Here is an 18,003-nt window from a genome sequence, read left to right on the forward strand (position 1 = left end):
GAAAAGCGGCGCCTATAGTCTCACTCTGCTACGCAGGTGAGACAAAAATCATTTACTAACGTAGGGACAGTGATTTTCCGCGATCGCGGAAAACGGACGGAATTCACGAAAAAGGCCTTTTGAAACGGAAAGTGGCATTTCAAACGGAAAATCACGGAAAACGTATTTTCCATCAAAATACACAGAATAGCAACAGAAATTACTCCAAAATAACAACAAAATGAGAATATTAAATGGCCACAAAACCCCAGAAAACACAATCTCACTTCGCTACAATCATGACAATTCACACATCGTCATTGCTCTCGACATCAGCACACTCGATAGTACCCCGCGATCGTACCCGGCCGGCCGGGTTGAGCTTTACATCGCTTCAGATCGCTCAACTGCACGGTCGTGTGATGCTGCCCTCTACGTTTGAAGATGTAGTTCAGCACGATATCGTGGTCTTAAAATCCAAGATGGCGGATTGGCGAAAGTCGTTGACCGATGATAACGATGTCCAAAAAACCCCAAAATTATCGATGAAATTTAATTTCACCGTAAAATAATGCCAATTATGTGAAAGGTGAGGATGTATGCATGCTAAATCAGTTTGAAAAATCATTAAATACACCAGCATAGATCCGATTAGAACGGATTCTATTGTGTTGTTGGTACAATAGTAGATCCAAATTTTGACCAGTGCGAGTGTATGCGCTTTGATTTTGCTATTCAATGTGTAAACGGAATTGTCACTTTTCCGTGTGTACAACGTCTATGGGGAAACGGAATTTCCGTTTTCTGACGTGCTGAAATGGAATTTGAGATTTTCTGAAACGGAAAAGCCCATTTTTTGAAACGGAAAATCACTGTCCCTACTAACGTAAGGTTACTCTCAACGAAGCCATGTCTTCCTTTCTATCCATTTGCATGTACCACCAAAAAACCTGAAACTTTCGCCCCAGGGCAAGTCTCTTCCGTCTTTTCATGAACTTTTTCTCATTTTTTTGATGAATACTTGTTTAAAAATAAAATCCAGTGTAGATATGTCAGAAATGAAGTTGTATCCCATAGGGTTAGATCTTTTAGAAAGAAAGTAGAAATCTCGGGGGCTAAAGTTTCAGGTTTTTTGGTGGAACACGCACATGGATAGAAGACCTGGCTTTGTTGAGAGTAACCTTATGTTACTAAATGATTTTTACTCTCTAGAAGTCTCCTGGCTAGCCTAGGGCCCCGATGTGCATAATTTCTGTTTCCAAATTTTATTAAGATTACTATTGATAGGCATTGAGACCCCAATCTACCCCATTCCCGTCTCCCTCGTTTTGCCCCGTTACGCGACCCAAGCGTCCATATCGTAGGTGAAGAACAATAGAAAACAAGATGGCGGTGTAAACATCGGGCAAGTCTCTTCCGTCTTTTCATGACCCTTTTCTCATTTTTTTGATGAATACTTGCTTAAAAATAAAATCCAGTGTAAAAATGTCGGAAATGAAGTTGTATCCCATGTACATGATTTAGGGCTAGATCTTTTAGAAAGAAAGTAGAAATCTAGGGGACGAAAGTTGCAGGTTTTTTGGTGAAACACGCAAATGGATAGAAGACCTGGCTTTGTTGAGAGTAACCTTATGTTACTAAATGATTTTTACTCTCTAGAAGCCTCCTAGCTAGCCTAGGGCCCCGATGTGCATAATTTCTGTTTCCAAGTTTTATTTAAGATTACTATTAATAGGCATTGAGACCCCAATCTATGATTATCTACCCCAGTCTCGTGTCTGCCTCGTTTTGCACGGCCGGAGCTCCCTGGGTTAACAGTTAAGCCTAGCCCTAAGGCCTAAGTAAAGTTAGGTCCAACGTTAATTAGGCTAGTAATACCTAAGGATACCTAGGGAAGTTTCTGAAGGTAGGCATGTTATGCCTCTGTATTCAGTTCTAGGCTTTTCCTCCTCAAGATGGCTGGCTCACTTCCGGGAACAGGGCTTTCATAGTCATATTGGCTCATTTTTCCAGCATCTATCCAGGGCAGTTTCAAAACTGCAAACTTGGGGCAGCAACAACATCATTATTTAGGCTATTCCATGTCTTACGTATTCTTACATAAAAAGAATTCCTATATTTTTTGGTCTTTGTTCTTGGTACGAACAATTTTTTACTTTGACCTCTGGTATGTTCACTATATTTTTCTTCTAGATGAAGTTTTGTACATTGATCATAACTATTAAAATGTTCATATGTTTCAATCATATCACCCCTAACTCTTCAATACGCCAGAGTTGGGATTTTTAACTGTTTAAGTCGTTGTGGATAGGAAAGCTTCCTTAATTCTGGGACAAATTTTGTTGCCCTTCTTTGTACGTTCTCTAATGCATGTATGTTTCTTCAGTACAGGGTTCCACACAGCATGGGCATACTCAACTTGTGGTCTGACAAGCGACTTATATGGCAAAGCAAAGTTATTTTTGTGTAGATAAACAAAAGTTCGTCTGATCAAGCCCATAAGCCTGTTGGCCTTTGTTTATCTTTGATTCCATGTGTTCTTCAAAGCTGAGTTTATCATCAATTACAACACCCAAGTACCTTTCGAAGGTGACATGTTCAAGAGCATGTTCGGTCGCCACCAGAAATTCACCTCGGGCAACCATTATTGAAAAAATGTTAAGTTTTGGTGGCCCGAATCGGGCAACCAATAATTTTCAAAGCAGCGCAATTTTTCTCCCGATATTGCACGCATTTATCAACTTTCTACAGTTGAAATTGCAAGCCAATTCGTCATGCGCCCTTTTTGTCAATCTACACACAAATACACACACACAAAGATTGCATAGTCATGACAGTATGGAGGCCTACCACTGCACTACTGCAGCATACAGTACTATTCAGCCCGCTGCGCCGGCCGTCTGGCGTACGTGAGCTTGCATGCATGAAACCACTGCAGCTATAGCTAGCTGTGCGCTAGCAGACTATTCAGAGCTCTGCGATACAAAATGTTACTGCTAAGAAATCTTCCACAGAACTTTGAAAATCTACGTCAAAGTCACATTTTACACCAATGAAATGCCCTTCTACAGTCCATATTACTAAATCCTGATTATTAGCAAGCATTAAAAAGAGGAATTATGACCTCTCTTTTGACTCAAAAAGTCCGATTTTCCAAATGCATTAATACACATAAAACTCATAGGTGAGTACATCAAAGTCCCACGTGTGCATTTGTATGTATGTTGATATTTGGTTTCTTTTGAAGCTGTGTCGTTTCTAGCCAAAAATAACAGACAGCTTCTTTCTTTTTTGTTTATAAATGACTTCTTAAACCACTCTTAAAGGAAGTAAATATTTTGGGAAGGCATTTCATTGATATGAAATGTGAATTTTCCATCATTTTGTCAAATGTAGGAAGGACTTTTCTCACTGTTTTTCCAGATATAACTTTTGCCGTTTTCTTATTTTTTTCTTTCATTTTTTTTATAGTGACTAAACCATTTATACCCCTTCCCATTGAATATGCCTGATTAAAGAATATGTTTCTACTGAATAATAATAAAAACAATTTTCCCCATTTTTCATCAATTTTGTCTTATTCATTTTTCTTTCATTTTCTTTTTTTTTTCCTGTTCTTTTTTTTTCTTTTCGTTGTATTTCACTTATTTATTTTATAATTTTTGTTTTCTTTTTTTCAATATACAATTTTTAAGAATTATATTTGTTTCCCCCTTTTATGCATTGTTCTAATTTTTCAACATATTTTTCTGTGATTTTCTCCTGCTATAATAATACCTGGGAACAATACAATTCTTTTGTTCTCTTTCAATCATTTCATATTTGCAATGATAGAACAATTTATATATTACCACAAATCAATAAGCATAGTAAAATGACTGCAAGCACGATTTACATACAAGATGTGCAAAGTGGAAGTAACTTAGTGGTAGTGGCTGCAGAATTAATATTTCAGAAATTTGTTTTATTTATTTTTAATTATTGTTTTTATTTATATTTTTTGGGCCATTAAACTTTAGTAATGGGCCACCAAAAAAAATTATTTGAAGGTTTTGGTGGCCCGAACGGGCCACCACCAAAAAAAGTTAATGTGGAGCCTTGTGATAGACATATTCTCTTCAACCTCGTGGTGATAGCGGACCCCACTGTGAACTTTTAAAGATCATACTACTGACGGAGCTCATTGCGTAACACTCTTACATAATTTTTGATGATATAAATCTTCTCAACCTCAATTTATTTGTCTTTGCAACTTCGTCGGGAGATGCTTCTTTGATTTGAAAACATGACCTCCTCAAAACATTTTAATAACATATTCCGAATCATCGTGCGTGCTTGCGATTTCTATTACATTCGAATTGCACTTGCGACTTTAAGATGTGTCGTACGAGATCAAGAGATCATTCCAATAATTCTAAATCGCTAGCACCTAAAAATACTTTTTAAAGATAACCAGCCGATCATTAACCTGTGATCTACATGTATAAGAATTATTTTCATTTTATTTTCCTTTGCTCGGAAGATGCGTCTTTCGTTTACCTTACTAATAAAAATCGCTAGGTTTATTTTAAAGCAACACCTCAAAACCCCTTTAAAACATGTTCCAAACGATTGCGCATGTTGGCAACTTCCATTCCAATGCATTCGTCTATGTGACTTTGTCAGGAAGATGCGCGCGACCGTGAACAAAATTTTGATTTATTCCTTTGTTTTTGAACATCGCCGATTAGTTTTTAGAGGCTGAACTGTCGATCCGATTTCCGATCTGATTTTTTATCCGATTTACATTAGCTTGGTATCATCAGCAAAAAGATCAAAATTACTTTCAGTAACATCTGGAAGATCACTGATGTATAACAAAAAAAAAAATCATTGATGTAAGGACACTCCCTTACGGGATTCCGCTATACATGACCCCAACTTGAGAACTCGCCATTCACACACACCGTCTTCTTCCAACATGGAATTCCTCGATCCAACTAACGGTTACTAACCACATGTTCATTTATTATACCAAAACTATGGACCTTTTCAAGCAGTTGGCAGTGAGGTACATGTACCTTGTCAAAGGCCTTCATAAAATCTAAATAAATTACATCAATTGTACCGTACCCCACTTGTTCACTGCTACCATCCTGCCTGTGGAGAATCTACAGGTAGGACTATGGTAGTCTTGAGGACGCAATGATGATGATTTTTTTAGATATGTCATATATTTCTTCATCATTGACGTCTTGACACTCCATAGTGCCTTCAGCGAACGACCAAAACAAAGATGGATTCCCCCCAAAAATCCATCCTTTTAAACCGAAGTCAACAGCATTCATTTAATTTTATTAATTCTTACACCTTCCTACGCCTAATGCGTAGGAAGGTTTTAAATATTACTATTTAAAAATGTAAAAAAATGAAGATTTCTTACCTAACTGATGCCGCGTAGACCCCTCGTTCCACATGTAAACAACGGAAATACAATAGCGTCGACCCTTGAACCGCTTATGTATGACGTACTTCCGGAAAGCAATGCCGTCTTAACAAACAATTTAGAGATAAAAAATCTTATTTAACAAATATTAAAATTTATTTTGTGATCATAAATAATTTATATATATTGATATGAATTATGATCACGAAATAAATTCTAATATTTATATATAGGCGTGTAGCTGTATAATAATGGCATTAACGGCCTGCCATACCCGGCATGTACATACGCACTACATGCACTAGGACACCCATGGGTTCATATCGTCTCGCGAGTGAAGGATTATCAGTCATACGCACGCGACACACCACTACACTTCGAAAATACAGTGGGCTTTTGCCCACATAAAATATTATGTTTAAATAAACATTCCACATCCTGCTATGACACTTACCGAATCATTTAGATCCTTCCGTGACTTCTCCTTGAAGTTTCTTTCTAAAAATATGTATATTTTCTTGATCTTTAGTGAAGATTTTACGGAGATAGAAATCAGTTAGCGTTGATATCAATTTTCTCCTGAAGAGGGCGCGCGATTTATATTCATATCAAAGACACGACAAGGGAAAGAATAGGGACCTACACTATTTTACACGCATATCGATGCAAGGCATTACGCAAAGTCTGTGAAGTGTCCAATCTTTTCATTGTATAGACTTTGGTACACCGTATACGTATTATTGACGTTCGTCAAAGCTTGTACTGCTGGTTTCTTTCCAGGCACGTATATTATTTTCTTTTTTTTTTATCAGTCATCTTTTTAAATTAATGCAAATGAGTGTTATCATCACCAAAAATAATCATTAATTATATTTTTTGAAGGCATTTCATTAATTGGTGCCCATAATTAGTAAATTAATCATGAGGATTGCGCATTCAAAGAATTTAGATACAGTTATAAAATTACCGAGGAGCTGAATCAAGGTTGTGAAATTATTAGCGCCACCAACGGGCTTCCTTGTATTTCCGTGGAAGAGACAAGCGAAGTCACTTTCGAGGCCGAGGTAAGCAAAATGTGCTTTTTTTAATCGGATTATTATTTTATTATTATTTTATATTCAACAAACTCTTGCTACTTACCGGCAAGAGCCCCGGTGCGTAGCGAGAAGGAGCTTCGGCAAATATTACTTCAGCAATGAAGCGATGTTTGCCGACTACTTCGAAATCCAGGGTCAAACACGGTCTATTGTACGAGGTTAGTACGTACTAACCTCGTACAATGTGTGAGTGGCACTAGGACTAGATCTACTGAACTAGAAGTCTATATAACAGCGGTCGTGGAGCTGTTGCCTGAAGTTAGCAACCTAAAATAATTTAGACCCCTAAAATACAGGATTGCCTTGTACTTGTAGCCTAGGCTATTTGTCGTTTGTGGACGAACCGGTTCTGGAATTCGAGTGGAAACTCGCCTAGGCCTACTACACAGCTTTCTGCATTTTTCCAGTAGGCCTACCGGTAGGTAAATCAGCAAGGGGGCCCCTATTCATAATTTTATTTGGCGAAAAAATTCACATGACTGACTCAGTGACTGAGTCTGAGAGTAAGACGAGTCTGCATGAGAAGAGAAATCATGCCATCCATGGACATGATGGATGTGACAGTCGATGCTAACTTTATCAACAAGATCCCGCCTGATCATGCTGATGCCGTGATGAAGAAAGCCATTTGAATAATCAGTTACATTTCCACCTCGCATCTTCAGAAATAACGGAATAAACGAAACAAAGCAATAGCCAGCGAATACTTACACCTCGACCTCGTGATGAGAACTCACTTTAACTAAGCAACTGCACTGCACTGCAAGCAATTTAACGTCCAAATCTTCTAACCAAATTGCACATATACGTCCACGGTCGACACTACACTAGCTGTTATTACACACGTACAAATGCATGCACTGTACTATTATGCATGCTGCATGCATAACGCGACCCACGCCACGCTGTACTTTGTCTTTAGCATACAGTACATCTCTATCTGCGCAGCTTTTACGCAGGGTTTAAACCAAAGGTTTAAACTAGTCTGCACGCACAGACTCATATGATATGTTTCAAAACAAAAAAATATTTGACAATGTTTAAACCATTAAAATAATGTCTAGTGTGAAGGAAGGACGTCAAACTATCTGACTGTGTCATGTAAATGTTAAAGCCAGCATCAATACATAATAAACCTTGTCTCACTACTTCGGACTCTTCATGACACGCAAGTAGGCCTATATGTTTCTTTTAAACCACACATGTAATCTCCATAGTAGAAAAATGTGTAAGGGAGATCAAACAGTGGTCCACATCAAATGGTCTGAAATTGAATGATCAGAAAGCAGAGATTTCACATCTGTCATCTCGTTTTCGCAGAAGTATGTAACTTCCAGTTGTTAAAGGACAAGTCCACCCCAACAAAAACTTGATTTGAAGAAAAGGGAAAAAATCAAATAACACTGAAAATTTCATCAAAATTGGATGTAAAATAAGAAAGTTATGACATTTTAAAGTTTCGCTTCATTTCACAAAACAGTTATATGCATATCTCGGTCGGTATGCAAATGAGGGAACTGATGACATCACCCACTCACTATTTCTTTTGTATTTTATTATATGAAATATGAAATAATTTGATTTTCTCGTCATCGTCATGTGAAATGAAGTTTCATTCCTCCCTGAACACATGGAATTCCATTATTTTAACATTTTGTGCTTCAGGCAAGGAGGTCCTAATCATCAAATTCGTGAATTGAAATATTGTATAATTCAAATAATAAAAAACAAAAGAAATAGCGAGTGAGTGACATCATCGACTCTCTCATTTGGATGTAACAGGCTCGTTCATAAAACTATTTTGTTAAAGATAAGCGAAACTTTTAAATGTCATAACTTTCTTATCCGATTTTGTTGAAATTTTCAGCATTGTGCTTGTCTGATTTTTCTCTATTGATTCAAACATTTTTCTGAGGTGGTCTTGACCTTTAAGTTTGATACATCATCAATTATGCCCAGTCAACAGCCAGAAACCTATATAGGTGTGATATTTGTTGAAAATATATGGTCATGAACGAGTTTGTTTCTGCAAAATGTAAATCAGCATCATTTGCTCTCAAACGTATAGAGTTCGGCAATTCTTAGATGCAAAGCCTCCAAGCAGCTTGTCCAGGCTGTTTTTTTACCCGACTGCTACGAAAGCACTTATGCATGTGAGCAATTAAGGTCCTCTCCATAAAGGGACCTGGTATTCCCAAAGGGCTCTAGCTAGCGCACCGACTTGGGAATCGAACCGGAATCCAAGGGCCCCGCTCTAGCGACTGAGCTATCGCGCCTAGATTACTGCAAACTCGAAAGGATGCCCGATTCCAAAACAAATTACAATATAATTGAAAACTCTGCAGCACGACTAGTCACCCGTACTAAAAAAAAATCACACCTATATCAGGCTATCTTAAAAGTACTACATTGGCTCCCAGTCCAGTCACGCGTTGTTTAAAGTCCTGCTTGTAACTTGTCAGTGCCTCCATGCAATGGCTCAAAAATAGTTTAGTTAAGTATGTGTCATCTCGTAATCTTCGATCAGCTCAAAACGATCTTTTTAAACTGTCCAAGTTTTATGGAGTACAATCCTTTGCACAAGCTGCCCCTTCACTTTGGAATACCACCCCATTATGTAGGGTTAAAGAACTTTTCTCCACCCAAGTTTATATCCACTTTGAAAACATATTTATTCAAAAGGACTTTTAAATTAGTTAATTTAGTGCCACAATTTCCAGCAAATTTTTCTCATTTTTTCTTTGCCTTTTCTACCTCCTTTAAAAGCGCATTGAGGACGCATTTGGCAGGGATATGCGCTATATAAGCTTGTTGGTATTATGCATTACGCACTCCGGTATGCACTAATATGCAAAACGCGAAAACCAAGGTTCTGTGTCTGCAGACTAGATTAAGGTGTCTTTGTAGTCACGTGATTAAAGTCGCGCGTATTTAGTTAGTCTAACTAAAGCGACTCAATTTAAAAATCACCCAAGATGAATAATGAATTAGGGAAGCGAGTGTGCTGGGGCACCCAGCACCCCACGATATTTCATTGGGGTGCTGCGTATATGTCTTGCATACTGTTCATCTGAATAGGTAGCACGCCTGGAAATCAGGTTGGTATGCTAATACGTAACAATACCAACCGAAATCACCTTGACCGGCCGCCGGAGCTACGCCTTTTTTTGCTTGTCCATTTTTCTCTTTCCATGCAATGTCACCCCAATGTACGTCACTTTCATTTTATATATAAATATAAATATATAATATATATATGTATATATATATATATATATGTATATATGTATATATATACATACATATATATATATATATATATTGTAAAGAAATGGATGAAGAGAACAATGGTAGACGTAGCTTAAATCAAGGTTCCCCAGAGCTATCTACCCTTTGGAAAAATTGGTTATGCCGAAAAAATGTCCCTGCCGGGAATCGAACCCGGGCCCCCAGCTTTGAACGCCGGTGCCTTAACCACTAGACCACAGAGACGGGCTAGTGGCTAGGCCGACCGTCTACCATTGTTCTCTTCATCCATTTCTTTACAATATTTAAATAAAGGAGTTGCCAAAGCTGTTGTACATGTATAGCTTCACACATTTATATATATATATATATATATATATATATATGCCTTTCCAAGGCATTTACTAAACCTTTTGTGATTACTTTAATTATTCCATATGCCGAAGCAGACTATTTCTATTTTACTCAGGTACATTTTTACTACTAAACTGATTGTTGGCGGTGAGGTCCTTGATTTTCCTGTTTTGGAGCCGGAGAGTTTGCCATTATCATCTTTGCAGTCATGGCAACGCGTCTTTAGATGAGAGAATATTCGATATAACAATGTCCCTAACTCACCTTAAACCTTGAAGAGTAATCCATTTTAGCAGCTTTAAAGCTATCCCGGGATGCCATCACTATTTCTTTTGGGTTTAATTGTGTGAATCCACAATATCTTTTTCTTCTTATTATAATTTCTTATTTTTATTTTTACAGATTTGACATTAAGGAGCAACTTCACTGAAAATTGTAAAACAATGATGATTCCACGTGACTGTTCAGGGAAAAGTAATAAAACTTTGTTTTACTACAGGACAATGAAGAAAAAATGAAAATCTTGCATTTCATGAAATAAAATGCTAAAGAAACAGTGAGTGCCGTCATCGGTCCCTTATTTGGATGAAAATGGGGTCCGTATACAACTGTTGTAACTTCGCCATAATGGCACCAACCCCGGGTTTAGTACAACAGGATTATATAACTCGTTAAACAAACTATGCGAGCACCATGGACAATGAAGACATAAAAAATCTTATGTAATATAACATAACAATCATAATATAATATGTAATGAACAATAATTTCTTCTTGCCTACTACATTCCTCTTCCTTTCATCCTAGCTGCTTTTCTCCTTTCCCCCGTTTTTTTTTAGCCAGCCGATAGGGGGGGGGGGCACCCCCCCCCCCCTATAGTTACGCCACTGTCCAGAACAACGAAACTTATTTCGTTTTCGGATGAACGTCGAGGTATTGGCAATTTATGTGTTTCGGAATAACAAACTTTCAGAATTACGAAGTGTAACCGTCCGGGGGGGGGGGGTGTAGATGTCCTAGGGGCCGATACTTGTCCTACTACTTCCAACGGATGGAAAGATTCGTTTTTCTGTTTTACATCCTCTCCATCTGTAATGCGGGACCAAGCCTTAAAGGACAAGTCCACCCCAACAAAAACTTGATTTGAATAAAAAGAGAAAAATTCAACAAGCATAACACTGAAAATTTCATCAAAATCCGATGTAAAATAAGAAGTTATGGCATTTTAAAGTTTCCCTTATTTTCTACAAAATAACTATATGAACGAGCCAGTTACATCTAAATGAGAGAGTTGATGACATCACACACTATTTCTTTTGTATTTCATTATATGAAATATTTTTATTTTCTCATCATTGTCATGTGAAATGAAGTTTCATTCCTCCCTGAACACGTGGAATTGTGCTTCAGGCAATTAGGTCCTTATCGTCAAATTCGTAAAAATTGAAATATTGTATAATTCAAACAATAAAAAACAAAAGAAACAGTGAGTGACATCATCGACTCTCTCATTTAGATGTAACTGGCTCGTTCATATAACTATTTTGTTGAAAATAAGCGAAACTTTGAAATGTCATAACTTTCTTATTTTACATCCGATTTTGATGAAATTTTTAGCATTGTGCTTGTCTGATTCTTTTCTATTGATTCAAATCAACATTTTTCTGAGGTGGACTTGACCTTTAATGGACATTACAGTAAAGGATGTAAATCATTACCCATTCACCTTTCCACGCTAAAGGTTGGTCACACCCACTGATCTCTCCCTACCGCTCCAAAATCGCTCGGGCGGTGTGACCAGGCCTGTCATGGTCACACTGCCCGAGCGTTGTTGGAGCGTTAGGGAAAGAGGACCGAAGGGGAAAAATCGAAAAAAAAACCCCAAAACAATCGAAATCGAAAATGGTGAACGGTAGCGAGCGGTGACGATTTTTTTTTCTCTCCGCTCCACCAACGCTCGGGCGGTGTGACCATGCCTTAAAACACTAACATCAAACACATGTTGTGCAATAGCCATTCACCATGTCATTACTTGAAGAAAATTGAAGATAAATCGTGCAGGATTGCAAGGCTACAGGTCAAATGGTGGAACAATGAATTCTGACCTTTTCTGAGAACAGCCCTGTAAATGAAAAATTATGTAGTCGATTACAATAAAAAATTCGATTTCAATTATTTCATAGTCCAGATACTCTATAAGACTTTGATCAAATTAATGTACTATTTTTCTTATTCATATTATAGTTTTTAGAATTACACATGCATTCCTTTGCTTTTGATGTCCATTTTTTCCAATAAAATTTGTTTGCGAAAGCATTACATAAACAAGGCAAAAGCGATTTTGTGTCTCGCCCACTTATGAAAATAACCAGAAATGTCGTAATTTGCGAGGGCATGCAACAGAATTGTATCGAAACTTCATTGTGAAATGACTGGTATGGAATAACACTTGTCATAAGAGCATTGCACATACACTTTAATGTTGACATGAAAATGACCTTTGACCTTACCATGTGAGCTCTAACTGCAGCATAACATGCAAGTCCATCTACCATCCAAGTTTGGTTGAAAAGTGACTTACGGTTGCGGAGTTAGTTAGGTGTCCTAAGAGTCTTGCATGTAAACTTTAACATTGACCTGAAAATGACCTTTGACCTAACCATGTGACCTCCGACTGCAGTATAACATGCATGTCTCTCAAGTCCATCTATCATCCAAGTTTGGTTGAAAAGCGACTTACGATTGCAAATTTAGGTGTCATAAGAGAGTCTTGCATGTAAACTTGAACGTTGACCTGAAAATGACCTTTGACCTAACCATGTGACCTCTGACTGCAGCATAAGATACAGGTCCCTAAGTCCATCTACCATCTAAGAAAAGCGACTTACGGTTGTGGAGTTATGTGTCATTAGGTTTGTGACGGACGACATTTGGATCCCTATAAATGGCATGGAATTGGTTATCAGGGAAAAACAAACATTTTAAAACAGATAAGTGATGAAACACAATACAGGCTGCTATATGCGTTGCACATGTTGTGAAACAGACATGCCCCCCCCAAAAAAAAAAAGAGAAGACAAAAATGAAATAAAAAATAGAACTGAACACAAAGTCATTTTATTTCACTACAGCATGTTTAATGTACAAGTACATTGTAGTACTAAATCACACAAATTTTTAGATTCTTCAATGTTACTTGAAACATATTAGAAATAATCAATGTTGCCCACACAAAAAATGAGTTACAGATCAAGATAAATAAAAGTAAACAAAGAACTTTTTCAAATATAGATTTGAAAAATAAAAGATTAGGTCAGGACATAAATGAAACAATGTGGTCAGCCTACTCATGTATGGGTATTTCCAAAAATAAGGGACCCAATTTGTGACATGCTTATTTTTGCCAGAAAAGCAGTGAATCATCTTATTGTTGGAAATTACTATTAGAAATGGTCTTATTGAGAAAATCCCATCAAAATGGGATTAAACCAAATGATGTATGAATAAAAAACAAGAGCAGAAAACAATCACCATACTGGAAAAAGGGGCAAACATTGGGACACCAAAATGCAAAATTTGCATTTCAGCACCCCAGAACAAGTATAATTTTAATATTTTAAAAAGAGGCCATGATAATGCAAGTCAGTAATCCATTCAGCTTATAACAAAATACTGATTTTTTTCAATGTTATATTATACGTGGGGACACCAAATGTTTATTCGCAATTCTTTAACGTTTCTTTCAAGTGGTGAATGTATGTATAATAAAAAATAAAACATCAAGAATTTTATCAAGCAACATATGATTACAATAAGAAAATGTAAGCATTGTTATCACAATGTAACATTTGGGGGACACCGAAGTAATTGTTTTGAACACCATCCTTGTAGTATTGTCAAATGATAGATGTTTAATGAATAAACCCAGACCATGTTTGTTCTTGTAAAATAACACGATCTTTCCAACATCTCCCAATATAAAGCAATGAAAATACTACACACAAGAGATCAAATAAAATTATGGACATATACTTACATGGCACCAACTCAAGCGAATCCATAAACAACTTTGTGACTTTTTATAAGTCCGCATAGTGAACTTACAATTATTTTCAAGCAATGTCAACAAAATTAATCCAGACAATATTCTCCTCACTTGAAATTAAAAGGATCGTGGAGTTTGGAAACAAAATTTATCAGTCAGTGCAGGGTTTTTAGCTATACACCCAACCTATACTTTGAATATTACTTTCTTTACTTTTTTTTATTACTGTTGTGAACAAATGTGAAGCAATTACAAACAAAACAACTTCATATACAAAGAATTATAAGCTTTTAAAACAATTGAAGGGACACAAGTCATAAATTGTTACTTAAGGAAATGAACATTATTTTGCACTCTAACTTCAATGATGTAATCATTGAAAAAAATATTATTTAATTCAAATCACATTGACACAGTTTTGAATTAAATCTAAACCAATTCTCATTGTTCTATTTAGCAAGTTATTTTACTTGGCAAGCCATTTTCTTTTACACAGTGCATCCCACAAAAAAACGAAAGCGATATTTAGTGATGATTTATTGTAACTTAATCATAAATACAATAGAAAAATGACCTACTTATGTAAAGCATATAAGTATCTCCTCTTTCATCTAAAATTACTTAGATTATTCCTCCTTCATGCATGAGTGAGCAAAAACAATTTAAAGGATACCAAAAACTTATTTGGCTGGGGTATCTGAATTTCAAGAAGAAAATTACACGCCTAAAAAGTTCAATATCTGCCCTTTTATTTGATACCTTAATCACAGAAAATGGTCAAGAACTAAAAATTCTGTTTCCTTGAAACAATGCTTGTATTTCCATACTTTCATTAAAATAAACATGTTTTACCAGTTTCCCAAAGAAGCTATTGCATGGTTAACAAAACACTTAATTCATGGCTAATCGTCAACAAAACAGACTGTTGAGTGAGTCCTAACACAAGTCTGTAAAGCCTCTTTATTTTATGAAATTTTTGAAATTCAAGCCTTATTTTAATTAAATAACCAAAAATTTGTTGACCGTTTTCCATAATTGAGGTATCTGATCAAAGAGCAGATATTGAACTTTTTAAAAATGTGGTTTTCTTTGTGAAACCCAGACACAAGTGACCTTTTGGTTTCCCTTATTCAAATTGTTTTTACTCACTCAAGCTAAGTGAGAAATAATCTTAGTAATTTCAGATGAAAGAGGAGATTCTAAGCTTTATAATGATAGGTCATTTGTTTAATGTATTTGTGCTTAACCCTATCTTAACTGGGCTTTTCAACAGTATATACTAGATCTAGGCTGGTGATTGCGCTATCGCAGTGAAAATTTGCATGCCCGGTAGCCAGAAAAATGCAAATTTTTTGTGCGAGTATCAGTTATCACATTTCAAACAAATATCTAAAAAAAAATGCAAAAATATCATTACTTTCTTATGTATTTTATTGTTTTTAAAATTCTCATGTATTTCTCTGTTTTTTCAAACCTCTTTTTTCATTGTTTTTTTTTATGAACTTAATAGGGGACCCTTTAGGAACCATAAATGGTATAAAATAAATCCATTTAACCAACAAAAGTAAAAATAATCATATATCAATAATTTTTGTTTGAAAAACGAAATTTGCATTGACTTTGTACAGGGAATCACGTTTTTCAGCATTTTCGGATCGGACATGCACCTAAAAGTGTTGCGTAATTTCAGAACCAACTACCCGACTTCGCAAATTTGGTCTTAAAGGATGCCAGGGCTTGAAGTAAAAAGTCAACGAGCAGCGCGATCAAGACATTTTGTGCAATGGCGTAGTGACCAAATTTGTCGGGGGGGGGGGGGTCAAATCCCCCAAATCTTGGTTTCGTGTTTTGTGGGACGCACTCATTCTCATTTGCCAATTCATGTCCAATTGTCCCACATTTTCAAAATGTTAATGGTAATCCATCCAGAGACATAAATATCTACTACTTCATATTAGAGAGAACTGTATATTACTTGAACATGTATCATGCATTAAAACTAGGGCTAAGTCAGAGTGGAAACTTTTCTTTCCATATTCCAACAATGTGTGACCACTGAAAAACTTGTATTCAGATAGATGATGAGCACTTGAATACACCAATTAAATGAAATGCAATGGTTTTTAATTTCCCCTAAAACCAAAATTGTAATTCATATTTTAAGTATTGAGCAACATTCATTTCTAAGCCTTAAAATTAAAAAGTAGGATCGTTGTACTTCACAATACTTTTTCAGTGCTATTAGTCTCAAAGTCAAACTATGATTGAATGCATAAAAATTGTGCAACCTATAAATGATAAAGTGTGCATTGATTGGCGACCAACTTATCAAAGGAATGATGAATCAGGACAAGAAAATGAAGAAACACAAGATTCTGATCCGACTTATCACTTTCATTGATAAAGTTTGAAGTTGAATTTCAATATTTTGAATAAGTTTAAATACAAAAACATTTATTGATAAAGTTTAACCTGTTCCATTGGAATAAAGCGTTGGCAAATCTCAATCACATTGGACATATAAAGTTCTCTGGCAAGACCAACTCAGGCCAAAATAAACCTCAAGTGATCAAGTAAGAAATTTGCACAACAGAATCCCTATTATCCATTTGCTCTCTATATACCCATTAATATGTTCCTCTATGAGATTGTGTTGAAAATGTTGATGATGTAACACAAGGTATTGTGGATGTTGATTAGTGTATTCCATTGTCCTCTGCTTCCCCTCTTACCATACCATCACTGCTAAGTCATTGTCAGACACTGTAAAAAATAAAAATCAATTAAAGACAGTGATTAGTGATTTAATCTGATTTCAACACAAAGACGATGAGAAAATTCAATATTATTCTATTTCTTTATCAGATACATTCCAGTATTCCAGCAACCCAGAAAATTGTCTTTTCTTCATCAATTTCTATGATTACTTTGGAAATTTCCAACAGAAAAAAGAAATCATGCTGTACAATTAAAAAACATAACCCTTCCTACTTGGAATTTCTTTCAAATGAGGAAATTGTGAGCCATGACATATTGTCAATTTTATTGTGATACAATGACTGTTTAGGGAGCCAAGGAGGGTCAACCCCCAGAGAGGGTTAAAAATCAAACAAGCATAATGCCAAAAATTTTATCAAAATTAGATGTAAAATAATGACATTTTAAAATATAGCTTATTTTTTACAAACCAAATAAATGCACAACAAAGATGTAAGCAAATTAAAGCACAGGTCCATCCCAACAAAAAGTTGATTTTAAATAATAAGAAAAAAAAGCCAACAAGCATGAAACTGAAAATTTCATCAAACTTAGATGTAAAAGAAGAAAGTTCTGACATTTGAAAATATTCGCTAGAGGGTATTCATTTGTCTCGCAATCTACTATGGTCAACAAGGAAATTCGTGATCACTCTCGCAAAAAGTGTTCACTGGCTTACAAGTTCACGAGCTTTCGAGTGCCGCTGCAACTCTTTATCAAGTGACAAGGATTGTCCGAAACTAGCGAGCCCGCCAATTTTGGTCTCATTTGCATATTGCCGACCCACGGCGTATTTGCATATAATTTGCATAACTCCTGACCAATCACACAACGGATCAGTGCCCACCTATTGTTCTCGCGCTTGTGCGTACGGTCTTGGAGATTAGTATAAATAGAGTACGATATCGGACAATCCTTGTCACTTGATAAAGAGTTGCAGCGGCACTCGAAAGCTCGTGAACTTGTAAGCTAGTGAACACTTTTTGCGAGAGTGATCACGAATTTCCTAGAAAGCCAGTGAACACTTTTTGCGAGAGTGATCACGAATTTCCTTGTTGACCATAGTAGATTGCGAGACAAATGAATACCCTCTAGCGATT

The 18,003-nt window shown here is 36.2% G+C and overlaps 2 protein-coding genes across 9 annotated transcripts in view; both read right to left on the reverse strand.

Moving 5' to 3' along the window:
* Nucleotides 1–7,351, reverse strand: part of LOC121410178 (heterogeneous nuclear ribonucleoprotein A3-like) — a 31,222-nt gene extending 23,871 nt beyond the window's left edge. For 4 of the 8 annotated variants that reach the window (XR_005969285.1, XM_041602089.1, XM_041602090.1 and 1 more), the window contains exon 1: nucleotides 7,213–7,351. The gene's annotated coding sequence lies outside the window, so the exon portion shown is untranslated. The remainder of the gene's footprint in view (nucleotides 1–7,212) is intronic. The other 4 variants (XR_005969284.1, XM_041602088.1, XM_041602084.1 and 1 more) reach the window with 2 other exon arrangements.
* A 9,034-nt stretch (nucleotides 7,352–16,385) lies between these two features.
* Nucleotides 16,386–18,003, reverse strand: part of LOC121410179 (nascent polypeptide-associated complex subunit alpha-like) — a 31,460-nt gene continuing 29,842 nt past the window's right edge. Inside the window, exon 7 of the mRNA XM_041602091.1 lies at nucleotides 16,386–16,909. Coding sequence (XP_041458025.1) covers nucleotides 16,892–16,909 — 18 coding nt within the window. The 3' untranslated portion in view covers nucleotides 16,386–16,891. The remainder of the gene's footprint in view (nucleotides 16,910–18,003) is intronic.

This window comes from Lytechinus variegatus, chromosome 3 (genome assembly GCF_018143015.1).
Source record: "Lytechinus variegatus isolate NC3 chromosome 3, Lvar_3.0, whole genome shotgun sequence".
NCBI lineage: Eukaryota > Metazoa > Echinodermata > Echinoidea > Temnopleuroida > Toxopneustidae > Lytechinus > Lytechinus variegatus.